This window comes from Rhipicephalus sanguineus, chromosome 4 (genome assembly GCF_013339695.2).
Source record: "Rhipicephalus sanguineus isolate Rsan-2018 chromosome 4, BIME_Rsan_1.4, whole genome shotgun sequence".
NCBI lineage: Eukaryota > Metazoa > Arthropoda > Arachnida > Ixodida > Ixodidae > Rhipicephalus > Rhipicephalus sanguineus.
The window spans coordinates 188,424,818-188,437,287 of record NC_051179.1 but is presented as its reverse complement, the minus strand read 5'-3'; the positions used below and the strand labels follow the sequence as shown (position 1 = coordinate 188,437,287).

Genomic DNA, 12,470 nt, shown 5'->3' with positions numbered 1-12,470 from the left:
TTATGTGAGACGTAGACCATGCTGCATCGTCGCCCGTGTTGCGTTTGCGTCGTATTGTTGGCGACTCACGCTAGTGTTCCACTTTGGGGTTGTAGCGCCGCGCCACTCGTGGCTAGTCGGCCAGGGAAAAAGAAGAGCGTCCCGTGGCTCGTGGTGGCATGAGCTACTGGGAACGCTTTGGCTCTTGTAGACTTACGCCATAGGAGGGAAGAAACGAGACGGCTGAACCAGAATCACAGTATATATGTTACACCGCGACCAGAATCATGAGGCTAAAATTACAGCGCAAACGAACAAGACACCCACGAAGAAAAGGAACGTTCGACACAAGCACTGACTAACAACTGCTTTATTCTTTCATAACCAACGCATATATAAGTCCAAGGCAAACTTACCGCACATGCGCCCACAACAATAGCTCTAAACCAAAACGTGTAACAAGGATGATAGTGTATTAGATACATGGAGACATGAAATTATATTCAGATGGGTGCAGGGACAAAGAAGTAAGAAGAACAAAGAAATGCCTTTGCGCTGTAATTTTAGCCTCAGGAATATGTATCAACTAGAGCTAAATGATTATCTTAGTGAGAAGAATCGACGCCCGCAGGGAACGCGAGCCGTGGCTTCACGTGCCACTGCCAAGCGCCGTCTTTATTCGTGCGCTCTGCGGTTTTCTTTGCCGCCCAAAGGAAGGCGCTGCAGGGTCTTGGGACAACACGAGTGCAAGAGTCCAAGAGTGGATTGGGTTCTGCGCATGCGTCCTGGCAGCTCGCAAATTTCTTCAGAACTCTCAAGTGTTTTGCCGGAGTTGGGATGTGCACCTTCGACTTAGCTTATACTTTGACATACAGGGTGTGGTCGACCGTGCTCGCGCAATCATCTCTTGAGGGGAGTTTTGTGTGCCTTGTGCATTCACCGCAAAGTTTGCGCTGAAGCTATAGACCACATGAAGGTCACATTCCTCGCTGCAGTGGCCACGTTTGCGAAAGGAGTGATCTGATAGCTAGAAAAGCCAAAGTGGGGGTTAGTTGAAGTAACAACTGTGACAATTCGCTCTTGTCCTATGTATACCTGTGCATTCTTTTTGTGCCTCTTTCTTTGTGTTTGAGCCGCGCGCTTCAAGTGTCGAGCTGTGACAGTTGTTAGTTCGCACTCACCTTGTGTGTTTTCTTTTCATGCGTCCTTTGTGCTTGAGCAGCGTGCAGCAAGTTTCTAGCTGCTTGCCGCTCTTCCTGTGACATTCCAATTATTTGCTATCGCATTCATTGCTTCGCCCTTGAGGCGAAACTGTGACTTTCTGTTTCTTTCTATTTGGAGCATGCACCACACCTAACTCTAAGCTTGTACTAATAGTTGTAGATTACACTATTACTCTTGTCACTAATGGTGATGTCTCAGTGTTTCACAGTATGTAGAAAAAGATGCACTTCTGACTGGTAGCTTACCACCGTCCTTAAAATGAAAAGTGCGCAATCACCGCACTCCAGCGGCACTAACATATATCAATCAGAAACTTCGAGGATAACCCAGAAACTTCAGAAGGGGTTTTTGACTACACAGCATATAATCGAACAAAAATGACAAGCCTAACATTAACTCTTTCCTTACCACGCCGCTAGGCATCGGTCACCGGTGACCAAGGATTTCATGCCACTCTTTTTCAAGAACTATTGCAATGATGATGATGATGATGATGGACTTGTGATAATGATGGACACGCTCCTGGACTTGTAGTGCCATCTAGGCAATTGTACACACACTAGAATTGCTGTTTCTGCACGGTTCACATTTTAACCGCGTGGCGGCGATTTTTAAAGGGCGTGTGAGTTCAAAGGTTCAAGCGCACGTGAGCCGCGCAATGGCATCAACATCCGAAACAACACGCACTAAGAAGAAAGTGATTTCACTCGATGCTAACGCTACTACAAATGATGTTTTGAACTTCTCGAGCAGTGATGAATCGGACAATGAGGTGGCGACGTCAGAGTTCAGTTCGGATGAAGAAATTTCAGCAAATCAGCCGGGAACATCAGCTGTTTCACTTTCCGTTTTGTTCATCATGTTCTAGAGCCGGCTGACTTGCTCTGTATGTGTCCCACACATATTATTTTTATTATTTATAGCATGTCTATTGCATTTGAGCAAGACGTGCTGCCGCCAGCTCAAAGACGTGTCAAGTTTCGACCCCATAGAGATCTGGGCATCGACCTCAGGACGACGCTTCACAGTAGCTCTCAGCTGCTGACGAGAGCGCTGGATTTTTCCCGCCTCCTCTTTATGGCTGAGGTCATCAGCGCAATCCACGTCAACACGAACAAGTATGCATGGACCCACATACTAGAAAAGCCAACATACAGCGAGAAGGATGGCTTGTGGAAGGAGGTGACGCCGGAGGAAATGATGAAGTTCACTGCCCTCCTGTTGTATTTGAGATATTGGAACTTCGCGTCTAAATTTATATTGGAGCACAACGACAATGTTTTCTGGACTTCTGCCATCAAAACTCATGTCAAGCTAACGTTTCACCATGCTCCTGGCCATGCTTTGTGTTTCCGATCCCGAAATGAACAACGGCACTGCTGCACAAAAATCGGATAAGGTGCCTTGGCTTCTCCAGAACATCAATGACTGCTCTTAGATGTTTTTCCAGCCTTATCGCAAAATTTCACTTGATGAAAGAATGGTTAAATCCAAAGTGCGCTCTGGCATTTGGAGTATATTCGAGATAAAGCTCTACAATGGGGATGCGGGGCTAAAAACACGATTTTCGAAAAAAATATCGCATTTTAAATTTGAGTTGTTTTGTATGGATGGTTCATTAAAGAACATGCTTACCAGTTTGGTTGTCCTCTGTACAGCAGAAAAGAATTAAAAAATTTTTTTACGACTAGGGTTGCCACCTGTCCGGTTTTAGACCAGCCAGGCCGGTTTTTCAGATGGCGGCACTGGCCGCCATTGGCCGTATTTTTGTCATAATATCGAGATAATTTATTTTTTCGGTGTTTTATAAGCGTCAGTTCAACAACTACGACGGTAAAGATTGATCATCAATCACCAAAACTCTTACGCTATTAGTCAACCACTTTCTGGGATCCCTTCAAGTCTAGCGATCACTGGAATAGAGCACATTATTGCGCGTGTATGGTACATGAATATCAGACATTTTTGTGGCATATGCACATTTTAATGTTCCTTTGTGTCTATAATGCCACTGGCCTGTTGGATTCAGACGCAAAGAAGAGCTTTTTTATGGACGAAGCATTGTGGTTCCTTTTCAGTGCAGCACATTCAGAGTAATACGCGAAGCGTCGTTCCAATCACGGGTGCTTTTATGCCAGCAATTAGGCTAGTTGGTTAGCCGAGTCTGCTGCTTTTGTTTGGGCATTTGGTTTATTTGGCTCAATAAAAGCAATGTTACATTAAATGCACTGCATGCCAAAGAATTTACATAGCATCTATTGTTCAACATGATCTTAATCTACTGTTAACCCCCCCCCCCCCCCCCATCGAAGGGCCGGGTTTTTTTTTCGGTAAAAAGTGGCAACCCTACAAAAGGGTGGCGCGAATTTGCTGGGGAGGGTGTCTCTGAAATGCCCCTTTCAAGATGCATCTGCAAAGCGGGCCCTGGTTCAATTGTTTGTTTTTCGTGCTTTGTTTGTCACAGAAGGCCTCCTGTCGAGAGTAGATCAGAGGACAAACAAATTAATTAAAATGGCACATTCTGAGCCATGTGCTGACAGCAGAGTCGCTGAAAAACTGGAACTGAAGCTCAAATTGGCGGAAATGTATCACGTGACCATCCGCCGCTGCTTTCGCATCAATTTTGAGTTACTACTGCTGTGCTTGTGTGCCACTCGGCTTATATGTTTGTTTTCCTGGGAGTTGATTGCGATCAGCGCGTGGGCCGTTATGTGACTAACGCGTGTTGTGAGTAACATTCACAGTTCAAAAGCTGTGAAAAATTGAGGACGATTGCATGAAATTGTCACAGAACAGTGTCATGTTGATGAGGAAGGCTGTATTTATGCAGGAGGTCACTTGATATATTTTTTTTGACCATCAAAACAAATAGCATGTTGTGAAATCTTTAAACTCATTTTTCTCAGTTCGCATTTTTTTGTGGCAACGAGCCTGTTAGGGAAACTATCATTTCCAAACTGTTTCGTGAAAAGCTGCTTTGTCAACCTTTTCTTGTGTGCCGTTTTATTCGCTCCCCCGTTTCATTACGAAGCAACACCAGCTCGCCCAACTTTTTATTATACTGCTTACAAGGTTGTTTCTAGACTGAAATTTTGTCAGGAACAAGATAAGGTACTTTTCTGATCCCCGAGTAGTTTCTAACACAAAAACAATTCACGAGTCTGACATGCAGTGACAAGAAAAAAAATAATCTTCCCTTACAGTATAGCGATGGCATTTTTACAGAAACGTCGTAAAAAAATATGTGACTGGCCTTATCCTGCACTACAAACCTTCTAGAGGACTTAAAATGATAAATAACCTGTACATTTTCATTATTTTTGAAATGATAGTTTTCCTAAGTAAGCATGCATGATTGATCATTATAACAGCTGTAGGTTTTTTGGCACTCAGGCTCAGGTGCTGAAAATTGGAATATGTCATAATATCAAGAAGATGAGCCATCCCTGAAATTTTCATCAAAATTAGTGCAGCAGTTCAAAACATTTAGCCTCACATCCCCCCTCAACTTCACAACCGTTAAAAACTATATTTACTTGAGTTTATAATGTTATGCCACATAGTAAGATAGTAGTAGCCATACAAACCTTTATTTATGCAGTATGGGGTAGTTGGCATTGCTCGACAGGAGTGCACCCACCACTCCCCCACTTTCGGCAGGAAACCTTAGCATCTAGCCACTTTAGAAGGAAGCGTCAGAGGTGGATGCACCCAGGCTGGCACCAAATGAGCACGCTCTCCACATTGACGTCAGAAGCCAGACAAATGGTGACCCCCGATATCGGAGAGCATGGCCGTAAACATCAGTGGGACTATTTCTTTAGTCGTGAAAGCAATCGGCTGCCACACTTCAGTCATCTGGGCTGGCCGCGCCTCTCACGTCTTCTTAAAGGGAAGAGAAAAAAGATTTTTCTCGTAATAATAAATTACTCTTTCGCAATACTGAAGACACCACGCTTGCTGCAAGATGCTTGGTAAGTGAGAAAACGCGTCAAAAGAAAATGCAGATGACGACGCCACATTGAGGTTCCCACACCTGTGACACCATAGATTTCGATGGTGTCTACTGGGGTCTATGTAGTTCCTCATCGGTAAAAATGAAGTATGTTGTCTTCTGAGTGAGCCAGAGACTTACCATACCAAGTTCCAGGTAATTTCATTGAGCCAATGTGGCCAAAATACTAAAAAACATTTTGAAATCCTTGACGTCACCATAAGAGATCTGCGGGAAATTTAAAAGTGATATTTTTTACCTTGATTTGGTCATCTATTAATAAATTTGTGGTGGGGAAATTAATGGCACTACAGTTCTCCGAGCATAATTTATCAGTCTAAACTAAGTTATTGTTTCACTGTAGTGTCACTTTTAAGTTGTAGACTGCCGGAAAAAACCTTGTGCACATAACTGAAATTTTGATCGATAAATTAGTTCATATAGTACATCAAGTGCCTGCCATATTGCTTTTTTCCAAAAGGCCGCAAAAACTACATCGTGGCACACTCTCGGCGCAAATTATGGGATTTTCGCCGAAATGCAGCAGGATGTAGTAGGCTTGACCTCTTGACAGAGTTTGGTGCTTTTGGTGCAGCTATCACATCACTGTAGGCTGATCATGATAAACTGCAGCAGGACTGAAAGTTGGGCTAGTTGGTGATATATAATGGGCAAAAAAACAGCGCGCAGACGGACGGGACGAAGAAAGGGATACACCGGAGAAGCGCTGACTCCCACCTGTGCTTTATTAGGCATATGTAGATTATTTACACACAAATGATAAGCATCAAGAACATGCGCAGAGGAGCTGGCAAGGGACCATAACAAGGAAAAATAGAAAAGGCTTTTATACCGCAAAGAGACTGCGCAGGAGCGACAAAAGATCAAACAAACATACGACTGATTAGGTTTACTTCTTTTTCATGTAGAGAAACCGATGTTTGGCTGACGCAGGACTCTCCTTCATTTTTAATGTCGAAGCTTCCACAAGTTCCCGCGTCGTTTGATCACTGTGTCTAAAGAGCACTGTTGTGTCACTGAACAATGGCTTGCACCCACAGGTGTTGCAGTGCGAAGGCAGGCTGGCATACATGCATGTCTTGAAGGTTCCAGAATGTTCTTTTAGCCGTACATAGAGGCAGCGCCCCGTTTGCCCGATGTACACTTTTTTACAGGTTAAGGGTATTTTGTGCACTACCCCTTGTACCTGAACATCGTAACACGACGGCACATTTTTTAACCCATGTGCCATTCTGTGCTTGTAGGGCATAGTGGCACATTTTTTTGGCCGCTCTTTTTTTACACTTTTTTGTCCCAGCTTAATCTGCCGCACTAGTCCTTCGCAGATGGAAGTGATTACAGGAGTCGGGAACCCGGCTGCCTGAAGGCGACCCACCTGATCAGAAAGCTTTTTTCCCCCTGGTGCCTACACGACTTCCTAATCGCGACCCCAAGGTTCAACGTAACGATGCCCGTCTTCACTATTTCAGAATGCCCTGACTGATAATTAACCCTTTGACACGCTATGTACACAATTGTGTACAGCAATTGTTCTTGCAATTTGTAATGACTAGTGGCTAAGAAAGAGCAGGATACTTTTAGCTTTGTTAGCTTTGTATGAATTGAACCTCCTGCATAATAAATTTGTCTTCATTTAACTTCATTTCGCAGTGTACTTTTGCATACGATTATTTTACTGAATGAACTACCACATTCGACGAGTCGTTCGACGTGCCGCTTCCCACGATGCACATCAAAAGTATAATTTTTTTTTGTTCGACATGGACATAACCGACAACGAATTTGCACCATATTTCTAGACTGAGATTTCATTCTATTTATGCAAAAACAGAACATGAATGGCTTATGAATAAGTAGATATTTAATTACAAAGTAATTAGGAAATATTGCTGTAACAAACCTAAATGAACCTATTACGACATTATTTTTGTTGCAATATAATATCGAGTGCCTTGAAATAACATTGTATCAATTTGACGCATTTACAGGCAGTTCTTCATAGGTGGCGTTTGAAAGGGTTAAGGAGTGGTTTTACAGATCTGGGGTTATATGCCCAACAAGGGTGGTTGTTAGAAAAGGTTATCTTTAGGTCTAGAAACTGCACTGCGTTTTATGAAGGTTTTTCGCTGGTGAACTTAAGCCCCTTTTGTGAAGTTTCTTCACACGAAAAAAAAGTAAACCTAATCAGTCGTATGTTTGTTTGATCTTTTGTCACTCCTGCGCAGTCTCTTCACGGTATAAAAGCCTTTTCTATTTTTCCTGGTTATGGTCCTTTGCCAGCTCCTCTGCGCATGTTCTTGATGCTTATTATTTGTGTATAAATAATCTGCATATGCCTAATAAACCACAGTTCAGAGTCAGCGCTTGTTCTGTGTATCCCTTTCTTCGTCCTGTCCGTCTGTGTGCTGTTTTCTTGCCCATGATGATGACAAGGCATAATTAAGCACAAGACCATCCTATCATTCCCATACAATTTCCACTGATGAAATGGTGGTGTGGACTCTGCTGCTTCAGTCTGGTTTGTCGATGGTGCCACTTGTGCTCTTTTGCATTACACACCTGTGGCGCTACATGATTCCAAGGCCATCTCGATTATCAAAATTATCAATATTTTAAAATTAAAGCTCGTATAGGGAGGCTTTACAATAGCACTTCTGTGGCTTACACATGAAGTTCTGTGACAATGAAGTTTGTGAAGCATCCTGTCCAGTGGCATAGCCGGGGGGTTGGGGGTTCAACCGCCTCCCCCCCTTAAATTATTCAATTTTGCGTGTGTGTATATGCACGCACTTATACGAATGCACACACAAACATACACAAAGTATGGTTGCCTCCCCCCCCTAAAAAAACAATTTCTGGCTACGCTACTGGTCCTGTCAGTTTCATTGCAGAGGCATTCCATTTTAAAGAAGTGTAGTTCGCAATGCCCAAATAATGCAAGTATTCAATCCCTATTCTGTATCAAAATCTGACCTTCATAGCACGTCTATTTGGTGCTTCCTTACTTGTATTTTCTATTCATGATTTGTGAACCTGCACATCCTTTTGCGGTGCCTTGACCATTGGGCAAAACAAGTCAGCATGAGTCCCTCGAAAATATTTCACACTAAAATATTTTACTTTCAGCAATATCCAAACAGCAAGTTGTTGAAAGGCATATTATACTATTAAAATGTCCTTCATTACGGATCCAGGGTTGGAACAGCTGTGCCATTCATGCCATTGTGCGCCAAACTTGTTGACCTCTGTCATCCCGCACCAAACCACGCCCATTGTGCCAAACTCGTTTATCAGTGCCGTACTGCACCACAGCAACCAAATTTAGCCGCAAGGTGTGACAGCCATCAAGCCATGTGCCCGAAAATGCGGCTGAAACATTGTGTTTTTTGTTTCATCAAAAGGGTTACGGTTTCGGTTTGATCGAAGTTGTGATTGTCTACGGAGGTGCTAAGGGGGCACGGACGGAAAAAAACATAGCTGATTGGTTTGTCATAGGAATCAGTACAACACGAAAGTGAAACGTGCCTTCACAGAAGTAGTCGACTGTTCACTGTGCATTCATCTATGAGAGCTTGTATGATGTCTATTGTTGTTTGGCAGCTATAGCACCATTTGACATGGATGCACCCACATTGACGCCTAATGACACATCTCCAATGTGACGACTACCGTCCATGATTATGGTTTAACTCGTGCGGTAGCTGAAGTTGTTAACATATACATGGACACAGAGTATAGCGCCCCGCCACGGTGGTCTAGTGGTTATGGCGCTCGACTGCTGACTCGAATGTCACGGGATCGAATCCCGGCCGCGGCGGCTGCATTTTCGATGGAGGCGCAAATGTTTGAGGCCCGTGTACTTCGATTTAGGTGCACGTTAAAGAACACCAGGTGGTCGAAATTTCCGGAGCCCTCCACTACAGCATCTCTCATAATCATATCGTGGCTTTGGGACGTTAAACCCCAGATATTATTGTTATTTACACAGAGTATCGTGATTCCCGCGCTACTGGCGCTCATTAGAGCCATGACGCAGTACTTCACTTCACCGCACAAAGACAGCGGCACCGCACTGCCCCGCCTAGCCCCGCCAACAGAGAGCACCGCGCGAGAGAGAGCATGTGAGAGATATAAGGTGCGTTTGTGGAAACGCATGCATGTGCACCGTTGCTATAGTCAGTAGAGTGCCGGGTGAGTATCATCACAGACCAAGAGGTCGTGAATTCAATTCCCGGCGGCGGAACTTTTTCTTCTAGTTTTTTCCTTGGTGGTGTGCATTTTACCAACGTCACATCCGTGACGGCAATACGTCAGTGAAGTCTTGGCGGACCCCAGCATAAAACACTTTCGTGTTAAAAAGAAAAAGAACGACGAGGCAGTGTTATTCGACTAGCTTCGGCAAGGGAACCTTTCCTGGCACCTCCCCTCCCACTATTCGGGCCTTCTTTCTTTCCTCCATGCTCCTGGCCATTGGCCATGTGTGCAGTGTCTCTTGGGTAGGATTTTTTTTTTCAAGATTGTCATGTGACACCCTCTTCCTTGAAGCTACGTGCCTTCTTGGAGTTCTTGGTGCGGCATTTTTCCGGTTTTCTTTTGTTTGACGGCGCCGGCTGCTGTGCCACAACAAAAAAGTAACTAAAATATTTTTGTGGCTCATAGCAGCAAATATTTGCGTGAAAGTTTGTACCTTATTGGTGGTGAAAAACAATCCCAGCTTTGCGGCCTGCAACTTTCCGTAGCTATGTGTAATGAACAAAGCATTTTAGACACTTTGCCCAAGCTTGTTACCGTATTTACTCGAATGTAACACACGTCTTTTTCCATATTTTTGCTACCTGAAGTCGACCCTCACGTTACAATCGAATACCGAAACTCAAGTTGGCTAAGAAGTGCAATGATGCACACAATTCTCTAATTTCAGTTAGATTTTTTTTCTTCCTGGAAAGTCGCCCCTCGCATTACAATTGTGGTTGCGTTACAATAGAGTAAATATGGTAATTCAGCTCGTTCTTGTAGTGAGGCAATGAGGTAATCACGCATTTTCGCTCGTGATATTAGGTTTTGTCTTTGCTTATGTGGAGGAAAGTTTAACTAGTCATGCCTTTCAACACGCACTAGTTACGCCGTCTACATAAGTAGTGCATAATGGGGTATGTTCGTTGACTCTCACAACCCTGTGACTGGCGAACACAAAGCTGTGTTTATCTATGCACTCACTTAAACCGCTGTTGGATATAAAAAATACAACCAAACAGCTCCCTTGATTTACTGGAAGAAAACTTCCAGGATACAAGCGTATTTTCCCAGGCATTGTACTACCTAGCCCGAATGCGGCCATAAGGAGATGAACTATATAAAACAGAACGAAAAGGACAACACGAACATATAGCCAAATAAGCCTATTGTGCAATTTAGCTTAGTGTTCGCTAAATGCAGCATTGGACAAATGCTGCTTCACGAGTGCTGTGAAACGGTGCTACATCTGCTATGAACGGTCTTTCGTACTGCTCCAAACTTGCTCAAGAAGGTCTTTCTGGCTGCTCCAAGCCTGCTCCAAAACATCTTTCTGGCTGCTCCAAGCCTGCGACAAAGCCACTTCTGCCTCCTCCCAGGACCGCTCCCAAACCCATGTACCCTGTTCACCCAGTGTGGTTCCCATGGGAGCAAGAGACTTACTTAAAGTTTTTGACAGCTCAACCCATCTGTCGAAATAGTGGCTTAAACAGCCACATACTGTGCTGCTGTTTCAAGTAGCCGAATAAAAAAGAGTCGCTTGACGTACCTTGCATGTGCTTCACCGGAACTGCAGAGTCCTTTACTGTCGAAACCCCTGTCTGTGTCTCCTCACCACCTGCGCATGATGTAGGTGCAGTCAATAAAGCTCCTCCCCATCTGTAGGGTGGCAACATCTGCATTTCTTCACTTTCATGCGCTTTCCTCTACAATGGTGCTGCCCATTGCGTACCAACATCGCAGAATGAATGCACAAACCACTTTATTTGTTAAAGGGAAGGGGGCAAGGGTTGGGGGGGAGGAACAACTGGAAGTAGGCCTTCTCGAAGCCTCTCGGCCAGGATGGCCTCCTCAGCCCCCCTCCTCACTAGAAATTGTTTCAGGAGATGCTCAGGGCAGTGCCACATGGATGCACACTTAGCTAGGGGGTGCACAGCATCTGGGTAATTCTACAACGAAAACAATAAAAGTTACCCACGCTGCTCCGACGTCTCGTTCATTCAAGCATTTGTCACCATTGCCGATTATTCCAAAAATATTCGAAAAATATTCCTTATTTCGAATGTGCACTGGTATTCGATTCGAGCACTCAATCGAATAGAGCACTACAGTCGAACCCGGGTATATCCAACTCGCCAAAAAACGTTTATTAGTTCGATATACTATGACGTAATTCGATATATGCCCGCTATAGGATTTGATGACCCAAAGGCACATACCAATAAGAAAAGTACTTTATTAATATGGTGGCTTACTTGCGTGCCCTACTTTGGAACAAAATAGTCCTGGTCTTCTGTTTCTCAACGACTTCGCTGCCTGTGACAGCACGCACGCCTCCACGTTGTCCAACGAGTCGGAGCAGCCTTCCATATTCACGCAATAGCGCCGGACCAAAGCAAGTGCACTAATCACTTCGGAGGATGTAGGTAACGGGCCATCATCAATTTCCTTATTGCTCTAGCTTTGGCTCGTGGTCGGCACGACATCTGCAACGTAGTCCTCATCTTGTAGCTGGCCCATGATGGCGACATCATCGTCCGCACTGAGGAACTCGTCGAATGTCGATCCGTACACGGCGGCGACGTCGGACTTCTTCTCACCGCGCTCGACTGGATTTATGATTTCGAGTTCCACGGCGAATGGCAAATTTTGCCTCTTTGCACAAGCCAGGACGACAGCGCGCCAAGAAAGTTCACGGAGCGCCAACAGGCAACACCACCAGCACGGACCACGCCGAATGAGGACTCGAGGAAAAGAGGCAGCAGCAGGCATGCAAGCATAAAAAGAAAAATGACGCTCACTTGTACCACCTCCGCACCTCGGAGAAAGCACGACGGCCTCTCATTGGCTGTAAGCACTGCGAGCAGGCTAGGATAATTTTTTGCAGGGGGATGTTCGCCCGTGCACAGCCGGGTCTGAACCACTTTTTCTAGGGTGGCGCCGGCAGTTTTCCCCGCCACCGCGAGGGAAAGCCAACTTGCTGGGGCACTTTTGAGGCACATGGAGTTTGATATATCGG

At 44.7% G+C, this 12,470-nt stretch overlaps 1 protein-coding gene across 1 annotated transcript in view; it reads right to left on the bottom strand.

Annotated features, from left to right (window-relative positions):
* The window catches only part of LOC119391927 (serine/threonine-protein kinase Pink1, mitochondrial), a 64,910-nt gene that overhangs the window by 36,918 nt on the left and 15,522 nt on the right, over nt 1-12,470 (bottom strand). The window contains exon 4 of the mRNA XM_049415447.1: nt 11,001-11,110. Within this exon, the coding sequence (XP_049271404.1) occupies nt 11,001-11,110 (110 nt within the window). The remainder of the gene's footprint in view (nt 1-11,000; nt 11,111-12,470) is intronic.